At 37.5% G+C, this 10,397-nt stretch overlaps 1 protein-coding gene across 5 annotated transcripts; it reads right to left on the reverse strand.

The window, feature by feature from the left end:
* Positions 1-101: 101 nt before the first annotated feature.
* Positions 102-10,345, reverse strand: cul5b (cullin 5b). Of its 5 annotated transcripts, none has more exons than XM_058758781.1 (20): positions 10,053-10,345; positions 9,629-9,706; positions 8,931-9,040; positions 8,598-8,697; positions 8,326-8,502; positions 8,028-8,169; positions 7,794-7,939; positions 6,850-6,930; positions 6,580-6,718; positions 6,123-6,253; positions 5,850-5,957; positions 5,180-5,244; positions 3,406-3,538; positions 3,141-3,272; positions 2,935-3,058; positions 2,676-2,851; positions 2,210-2,371; positions 1,933-2,051; positions 1,121-1,244; positions 102-648 (listed from the first exon to the last, which is right to left on the reverse strand). In XM_058758781.1, the coding sequence occupies exons 2-20, from the start codon at positions 9,650-9,652 to the stop codon at positions 454-456; spliced, it is 2,388 nt and encodes a 795-aa protein (XP_058614764.1). In that variant the 5' UTR covers positions 9,653-9,706; positions 10,053-10,345; the 3' UTR covers positions 102-453. The 5 variants fall into 5 exon arrangements, with proteins under 5 accessions (XP_058614764.1, XP_058614765.1, XP_058614762.1 ...); XM_058758782.1 differs by having other exon boundaries at positions 6,625-6,718; positions 9,629-9,746; XM_058758779.1 differs by having other exon boundaries at positions 9,629-9,746.
* Positions 10,346-10,397: the final 52 nt, after the last annotated feature.

The following is a 10,397-nucleotide window of genomic DNA, read 5'->3' on the forward strand; positions in this document are numbered from 1 at the left end:
CTGAACTTTACATTTTCTTAAGACAATAAAAGGCATGTGTTGTTTACTATTGGATGTTTAGAGCTAGGTTAATTTGATAAGCCAGCGGTGAACTCAAAGTGAACACAGCTGGATGGCTTTTTCAGGACGTAAAGCAATATTTTCACCTGGTGCGTCGACGTTGAAGGTGGTGAAACAGAATTAGAAGATTACACAAGATGCATACAAATTAGCCACACAGATTCTGCTCTTTACTCCTCTATTTCTTCCAAAGTTCGTTTTTTATTCATTTCAGAGATTTGTGAAGTAAGGCAGGGATTTGTCAGCAATTTCTCAGCGTGATGTGTCTTGAGATAAATCTAGTCAATCACCCAGCAGGCCAGGCTGGGCAATGGGCTGAAATCAGATATGGAATCCTCCAAAGGAGGGCTAGTGTCTAAAAAAAATGTCCCAGAGTGCACTGGGTGTGGTCGGCTACGCCATGTAGATAAATGTGTTAATGTCCGTCTCATCCCGTTTGATGTATTTGTGTTCTATCAGCCACTCGATCTGCTCTTTGATCATCTTTTTCTGGGGCAGAAACATGTTCTTTAGGATCTCCACCAGCTCCGTCTGAAGCTGGGCATTGCTGATCCTCTTCCTCATCTTCATGATCTGAATGATAGCTTCCTGTACAGAGTGAGGAAGAAGAGCTTGGTGACAATTGATGTTTACGTCAGCGTATCAGAGAAATGTTTTGTTTGAAGCGTTTCTCATAGTTTATGCTTAAATTTTGAATTAAAGTTTGAATTTAGTTTAGTAGACAAATGTTACTGTATTTAAAATGCCTGCATATGAATGTCTTAACAAATCTAACACTTTCATAGAAAAACAAATTAATGGATGAGTTGGACCAGATGGTGAAGGAAAAGCAGCCAACAAGTGCCCAGCTTACATGGAAACTCCTTCAACACTATTTGACACGCATCCCAGGATGCACCTCATGAAATCACTACTAATTCAAACTTCTGTTTGAATTAATTTATAGTTTAATTACCTGAGCATTGATCAAAACTGTGTGTATATATATATATATATATAAAATACACAAACACATACACATATTTCAGTCATTAAGATCATGTGAATGTGATTTCATTACCTGTGTGCGTAATATCCTAAGTTGCACTATGCCCTCATTTTCCTCTTCACGCATTCTCTCTGTGGTGAGTTGTAATCGACCAATCAAATTGATCTTCCCTCTTTTTTGGACCTTTGAGTTTTTTCTGTGCAGAAGAGATCATATAATTGAACTGTGGTCTGTTAAAACATGCAATAATTAATAATATAACCTAATATTCCAGCAATGTATGTACTTAGATATGTATTATGATACGTAGTATGTACTTATAGATAATTGTGTGCATACAGATTACTAAAAAGGTTGGGTTTAGTAAGATTTTTTTTAAAGAAACTAATAATTATTTTGAACAAAGATGCATTCAATTGATAAAAGTGACAGCAATGCAATTTTTTTTTCCAAAAACATTAAGAATGCCATAAATAGAAATGTGTCTTAAATCAGCACTAAATGCATAATGGAATGATTTCTGATCATTATCATATGTCACTAATGGCTGTTGAAAATTCAGCTTTGCCACCACATGATAATTACATCTAATAAATTACATTTTATAAGATACTGAAGTAGAAAAAAGTAATATTAATTTGTAAAAATATTTCACACTTACTACGTTTTACTATAAACAAAAATATCCTTGGTGAGCATAAGGAAACCTTTTTCAAAACCCTTGTAAAAATCTTTCCAGCCAAAAACATTTGAACGGTAGTGCATGGAAAGTGATTAAAATATGTGCATGACTTATGATTTATATGCGTATGATGTATTAACACAAGTATTCTTTATTCATCATTCTTCGTCAAATGTAGCCAGTGTGTCATGATTGTGCTTACATTAAAGAAAACTCTTGATTGATGTAAAATACAGTGCCTTCTGCAAAGTCTTTAGGAGAGCCCACCACAGGTTCATATGACAGCACTTGACGCTTTAGTTTGGGGAAAGCTACAAGAGACTACACATTTAAAACAGCAAACAAACAAAAACAAAGAGTTAGGAAGGATTTAGTAAATTCAATGTCACATCAGATCCTTTCATTCGCATTCCACATGACCATGTCCTTTCCATTTAAACACAGTTGTGGAAATGTCTACAAAATAAGGACTCCATTACCCAGAGAGTCCGGCGCAGCTCGGCATCTGGAAGCTCCGTGGCCAGTTTCAGATTCTCAAAGCTGATCCTCTCTCTGGGCCTTTGGTTCCAGGCAAACAGCACAGCTAACTGGAATGTCGTGACTTCTAAATCATACTGCCCAACTTCATTCTTGAATGTGATCTAGGGACAGAAGAAAACAATCTTTATCTGTTCCCTTGACACATCAGACCCCTATAAATTGTCAAAGTCGAGGCAGAATTTCCAGTGTAGCAATAATACTGAGATATAAGAGAATAAATAAAAGTTTGCAGCAACACAATTCACAGTAGTAGAGCTTGCGAGCATCAAAGTACAGTACTTTTTACTGGGGACGGTACAAAACACACAAATTAGTCTCAATGGGAAGAGGCTGGTTTTGGGTCTCCCCTATTTTCACAGGAAGTAGAGCATGCTCTTTATACAAAGGGCTGAAGCTGCTACTCACAATGCCATTGGACATCAAATGGTGCCAGTGTAATTTTCTGCCACTGTGATTTTTCTTGTAAAACTCCTCAACTTCAGGAATGAGATCTTCTAGTTCGGTGGGCAGGGATACAAACACTTTCTCTGAAGTCCGAGACCATGCTCCTGCATTCAAAATCTTTATATTGACCGAGTCAGCTGTAGTGTTGAGACATAAATAATAATTAGTTCAAATGTACAATAGAATAGTTCTAAAGCATCATAACAATGGCATATCTGACCTGGTAATGCAAGTTTGTTGTGTTTGTGCATTTCTTTGAAGGATTGATTTAAGTCTTCTGATACTTTGATGTCCTGGAACATTCTGGCGAGCTTGTTCACGTAATCTGCTGGCATACCAACCTCCTGTACACACAAAAAAGTAACTTAAAGAGATTCACTAAAAAGTCTTTCATCCATCATCAAGTGTGCTTTCAAGCCCTCTCACCCTGAGCCACTCCACCATGTTCTCTTCAATCTCACTGTCTGCAGAAATGTCAAGAATTAGCCTGCGGGTCAAGTGCGCTTTGTGGTACCTCATGAAGACATCTTTGTTCTGAACATACTTTAGAACCAAGAGCTTTAAATGGAACATAAAAAGAAATAATTAACACATTGCATCTGATTTGACAATTGCAAACAGAGGTGTGAGTAACATTTGCAAAAAATACTGCCACACAAATATTGATTGGTCACTCCACCCACTCACTCACCACTTCCTTCAGCTTGGCCTCTATTTCCTCTGAGGTGAGTTTTTTGCTCAGTGGGGTCTTTCTAAGGAGCATATCACAGTAGTTGGCCAGCAGCTCTGGACATTTTGACTCTGGTTGTGTTTTCAGACCCACACTGCAAACAAAGGAAAAATAAATAACAGTATTTAAAATATATTCTTAGAACGAATGAAACTAGTTTTCAGAAGATATATACAGTATCTCACAGAAGTGAGTACACCCCTCACATTTTATTATATCTTTTCATGTGATAACACTGAAAAAAATGACACTTTGCTACAATGTAAAGTAGTGAGTGTACAGCTTGTATAACAGTGTAAATTTGCTGTCCCCTCAAAATAACTCAACACACAGCCATTAATGTCTAAACCGCTGGCCACAAAAGTGAGTACACCCCTAAGTGAAAATGTCCAAATTGGGCCCAATTAGCCATTTTCTCTCCCCGGTGTCATGTCACTCTCTCATACTGGTCACTGGAAGTTCAACATGGCACCTCATGGCAAAGAACTCTCTGAGGATCTGAAAAAAAGAATTGTTGCTCTACATAAAGATGGCGTAGGCTATAAGAAGATTGCCAAGACCCTGAAACTGAGCTGTAGCACGGTGGCCAAGACCATACAGCGGTTTAACAGGACAGCTTCCACTCAGAACAGGCCTCACCATGGTCGACCGAAGAAGTTGAGCTCACGTGCTCAGCATCATATTCAGAGGTTGTGTTTGGGAAATAGACATATGAGTGCTGCCAGCATTGCTGCAGAGGTTGAAGGGGTCGGGGGTCAACCTGTCAGTGCTCAGACCATACGCCGCATACTGCATCAAATTGGTCTGCATGGCTGTCATCCCAGAAGGAAGCCTCTTCTAAAGATGATGCACAAGAAAGCCCGCAAACAGTTTGCTGAAGACAAGCAGACTAAGGACATGGATTACTGGAGCCATGTCCTGTGGTCTGATGAGACCAAGATACATTTATTTGCTTCAGATGGTGTCAAGCGTGTGTGGCGGCAACCAGGTGAGGAGTATAAAAACAAGTGTGTCTTGCCTACAGTCAAGCATGGTGGTGGGAGTGTCATGGTCTGGGGCTGCATGAGTGCTGCTGGCACTGGGGAGCTACAGTTCATTGAGGGAACCATGAATGCCAACATGTACTGTGACATACTGAAGCAGAGCAGGATCCCCTCCCTTCGGAGACTGGGCTGCAGGACAGTATTCCAACATGATAACGACCACTGCCGTGCTAAACAAGCTGAGGGTAAAGGTGATGGACTGGCCAAGCATGTCTCCAGACCTAAACCCTATTGAGCATCTGTGGGGCATCCTCAAACGGAAGGTGGAGGAGCGCAAGGTTTCTAACATCCACCAGCTCCACGATGTCATCATGGAGGAGTGGAAGACGACTCCAGTGGCAACCTGTGAAGCTCTGGTAAACTCCATGCCCAAGAGGGTTAAGGCAGTGCTGGAAAATAATGGTGGCCACACAAAATATTGACACTTTGGGCCCAATTTGGACATTTTCACTTAGGGGTGTACTCACTTTTTTGGCCAGCGGTTTAGATATTAATGGCTGTGTGTTGAGTTATTTTGAGGGGACAGCAAATTTACACTGTTATACAAGCTGTACACTCACTACTTTACATTGTAGCAAAGCGTCATTTCTTCAGGTGTTGTCACATGAAAAGATATAATAAAATATTTACAAAAATGTGAGGCGTGTACTCACTTCTGTGAGATACTGTATGTATATATTAAGATGTCTTACCCTTTCTGTTTTAGAGGGAGCTCTAGTTTAAATATAGTGGCGTCATTCACTACTGCTTTGTATGCCTGTGTAAACACAAATATAAAATAATAGAATAAGAATGGAAAACTGGAAATCATTTCTCCACTTTAACGGTACATTACAGGTGCATTAAAAAGTTTGGGGTTAGTAAGATTCTTTACATTTTTTTTAAGGTGTTTACCAAGGGTGCATTTACAGTATATTGCCTATACTGTAATACTGTAAAATATTATTAAAATAAACTACATTATTTTATAATGTAATTCATTCCCGTGATGGCAAAGCTGAATTTTTAGCAGCCATTACTCCAGTTTTCAGTGTCACATTATCCTTCTAAAATTATTCTGATATGCTGATTTGGTGCGCAAGAATCATTTGTTATTGTCAGTGTTAAAAACAGTTAATATATTTTAAGGATTCTTTGATTAACAGAAAGTTCAAAAGAACAGCATTTGTTTAAAACTGTTAGTTTTAATCAATTTAATGCATACATGTTTAATTAAACATCATATTTTATATCTTAATATCATATTTTATCCAATAAATCTGAAAAATAATTTTAAATAATATTTATAAATATATATGTTGTCTTTCTAAGTCTTTTAAAGTGAATAGTTTGGAATAAATGATAAATCCTTTTGAGACTTACTTTATCTCTGGCTGTTAGGAAACGTGGATCATCTTGGAATGCTTCCTTAACTAATTTACTAAAGCGGTTAAACAATGTTAGGAGCTGCTCAACATATTTTTCAGAGTCCTGCAAAAATAAAACAAATGTCAGCAACATATTATATATTATCACAAGAATGAATAGAAACAAATTACTTCCTTGATCATTCAGTGATTGCACTATCAAAAACTGGATGCATATATTCATGATGCATCCGTCTGATAATGAAAAGCAGCTACTGTCTCAACTCACTGTGGTAATGGTTTCCGCTGAGGCCACCATATCAGCCAGACCTGCGCTCATAATATGATCCTCCAGGTCCTTCAGCATAGGGTCAATCCCACTGGGCACTTTATCCATCAGCGAGAACATGAGGTGCAGCTCTGTGGAAACACACCAATGACAGAACAAACACATTTTAGTAACATTAAAACATATCAAAACATTCAAAAATACTGTTATCATGATCCCAAAAACATGAAGTTCCAATATAAGAAGCTCTAAAGCAAAAAAGCCAAATGAGTTAAACTACGTATTGCTGATGCTTTGGCATTTCCTTCCCTTTACATACAATAGTTGTATGCTGTTGCATTTCTTTACAGTTGAAATGGGTTGGTGGACTCAATGATTGGCACACAAACACACAGATGGTGGGATGGGTGGGGAGGTTTTGGCAAGATATAGATGGGAACTGTATCCCGTTGCCAACCTGAACTCGCTGAGCCTTTGGTGCCAGAGCTCCTGCCGTACTCACTCTCTGTCTCATTCCGCTTGATCATTCCCGGACACTCGGCCAGGATTGTTTCTTTGAACGACGTCACCAGCGCATTCACACAACACTCCATTAGCTGGAAGAACGCAAAAGGCATAAACCGAGCACCCAATGTTAGTATGTGAGAAAGACAAATGCAAACTACACTCTGAGCATTATTTAATGATGCAGCACCACAGGTCTCGTTTTGGAGCAGGGAGTACTCACTGCCTGGACGGAGTTACATTCACGTCTGGTTTCCAGATATCGAAGTGCACGCTTCTCCTCTTCTCTTAACTTGCCATCTGCCTGTCAATCAAAAGTTCCACCTGGGATGAACAACTCTCAAATATTGTGACACTTCAGATGAGCTGTGATTTAGCATTTATACACATAAAAGCTTGTTAAATAAACCAAGCAGAAATCTGAAGTCTTGTCACGATACTTGTCAGGATACTAATTTTTTAACATCAATATAATACCTTGAAAAATATTGCTATTCCATACCATTTTTGATACTACAGGAAAAAACTGCCACAACAAGCGCATAAAACTTGAACAGTGTCTAAGTTAAGAAAATACTTTACTACTTTTTAGTGCTGTCAAACGATTAATCGCATCCAAAATAAAAGTTTTTGTTTACATAATATGTGTGCGCATGCTGTGTATATTTATTTTATATATATATATATATATATATATATATATATATATATATATATATATATAAACACACATATGCATGCATATATTTAAGGAAAACATTATGTTCATATATTAAACATATTTAGATATAATACATGTAAATATTTTCAAAATATATACTGTATGTGTGTATTTTTATATGCATAATAAATATACACAGTACACACAAATATATTCGATTAATCGTTTAACAGCACTACTAATTTTATAACTGAAAGGGATTAGCTGAATGTGATTATATAATAATAATAAATTAATTATAATAATATTGTTTCTAAGACAGAATTGCACTTTCATTGTAATACAACTGCACTATTAAATAAAAAATATATATAACAAGTTAATTAATAAATAATTAGTATATTAAAATTACTTCGCAGCAGTAAAATTACGATAGCTTTGACTTGCACTAGTGTCACCCACATTTTTCTAGTTTAGGCAATACAGCAGTTTGAAAACACACTCACATATTTCATATAGTTCTGAACACCGTTCTGTTGCAGATAGGAAGGTGCTTGTGTCTTGTAGAACCTCTCAGTGGAATCCAGATATGCCTTCTCAAAATTCTCTCTATAAATCTGGAGCTTGTCATCAGCGTTGGAACACAAGTTCACTGTAAGACAGAGCAGAAGACAGGAGCGTCCATCAGGAGAGGTCCATCTGGACAGAACCCGAGTGGCTTAGTTTTATGAGAGCTTTACCATATGACTCCCGGACTCCGATGACAAGCTGCGAGTCGAACGCTTCTCCTAATCTCTCAGCATGGACCAGTTTCATAGCACAGTCCTGGAGCCGGTTCTTTATATTACAGAATATAGACTCGTTCCATGTGTCCAGCATAAGCTTAAGCAAAAAATAAAACAGCAAATGATTACAATATATTTGTATATCGATTATGTTATGCATCAGTTGATACAATAATAATTGCATTTAAATGATAAAGGAGTATAATATAGATCGATGTGAATTATACGGTCAAAATGCAAAAAGAGAATCCACCTTTCTAACAATACTGTCCTCGACATTGGACTTCTTGTTGCTCCCCTGGTTGCCCAGCAGGGTGATTTCCAACTTGCAGAAGGGCTTAGGTAGAATATCACACTGTGTGAAGAACTTCCTCCACTCCACAATGTAAGCTTTAAGCAAAGCAGTGTCATCCTGATGACTGAGTACTCGCTGAAATAGATCAGAGAGATCATTACAGGAATAAGGCTGAAAAAATGAACTTACTTTATATTGTTATATGTACAAAAGTGATATACAGTACGTACCGCCTGTGCTTGCTTGATGAAATCTAGGATGTCTTCTTTCAGTGCCTGGTGAATCTTTGCCGGACCTTTGTCGTCCCATAAACACACTGCATGAACGTCTCTGAAAATCAAACATAGTATTAAGAGAAAGTCTAAAATCTGACTGTATTCCTAACATTTAAGCAATGCAATCTATGGTTTAAAACTTCTTGTTAGTCCTGATTGATATTATTGACTGTCAGACCCAAACAGCGCCATCAGTTTAATAAAAAAAATACAAAAACACCCCAGTCTAATGTACTTTGACTTGATATTTCTGTCAGCCCACACTATCTCACATCGAAGACAACTTACGAGAACAAATCGAACCACTGCTGCTTAGTTACCGACTCCTGACGGAGCAACTTCAAAACAATGGGCCGCATCAAATCCCATTTGTCTTCAAACTGCAGGGAGCCTTTATTCTGAGAAAAGAGAACGAGGACAATAAACATTTCTTTAAAATTATTACAGACTTTATGCATTTACAAAAAAGAAAGAAGACTGTGGAATTTCGATTGTTTTACTTCCTGTCAAGTATTCAGACAAAACGGTAACAGAAGGTAAATTTCAATTTAATATATGTAGATAGATTATTACAGCTGTGTGATTAGAAACCAGAGGCACCAGGTGAGCTTCGGGCTTGTCATAAATATGCACAGGCTGAATAAATGTAGCATTTAAATAATCTGCAATGTTGCAACTTTGTTCAGGAAACAAATACGCATGTATTTATATTTTCTCGCTATTTATATGCAGCCTCATGATAGATAGCAGTAAGTTTTTTTTTTAAAAAGGCATCATTAAATACAGCTCTGAACCCTAAACATTATAATAATAGTACATAACCCCACTATCTACAATCAGCAATTCGAACAATGTCGTTTTGAGTCAACGGGTCGTGTTTAGCGATGCAATTAGAAGCGGACAGTGACTGGGTCATGGGATCGCTGTCATAACATTACTGGAGACGCAAACGATGCAAAATATTCTCACATTCAGGGACCTCCTACCTTCAATAAATTAGACGTCGCCATGTTTCTTCAACTTAGTCCTCGTGCAGTCTCGCGATGTTTGAGGAGGTTTGGTTGCTAGGGAGCATTGAGACAGACTGCATCAGCAGCCCTGATACTGATTTATTCATGCACATATTTATATTTTATAGAAAGAAAAAAGGAACAAAAGAAAGAAAGGACACCTTTTAAATTAAAGGAACAGTCAATGAATGCATCTATGAATGCTTTCTAACGTTATTCTGCGCGTACTAATTTACACACTTTTTTTTTTTTTTTTTTTGATGTAGGATGACACGTTTGCTTGTATCATCACGCCATTAGGTAACTTATTGCCAGTGTGATAAATATTTAATAAATAAGACACATTCACATTTAATCGAGCAGGGTCATACGAAATGTCATGTCCTTGTTTAGTTCTCACCCAGATTATATTAAGGAGTAACATGAATCATAACTACTGTATGAATAGTGATAAACTGGAGCCAGTTCCCTGTCCAAGGACACGATGGGATCTTTCCCATAACAATCCGAAGGCCGAACAGCTGCAACTGTATCTGCAGATACAGACTCGTCTCGAAATCTCAGTTCTCATTAATCATCGCTAGAAATAAGTTTAACAGCTGTTAAATATGGAATTTCAAAACTATTATTCTTTATAAACAATGAAGTAAATTTCTAATCGATTTAGGATACCAAATACACGTCCAGTCAAAGACTATAGAAATACAGTGCACACAACTTCCGTGTAGTCATAAACAGCATGCGT

This window comes from Onychostoma macrolepis, chromosome 21, assembly GCF_012432095.1.
Source record: "Onychostoma macrolepis isolate SWU-2019 chromosome 21, ASM1243209v1, whole genome shotgun sequence".
In the NCBI taxonomy this organism is placed as follows: Eukaryota; Metazoa; Chordata; class Actinopteri; order Cypriniformes; family Cyprinidae; genus Onychostoma; species Onychostoma macrolepis.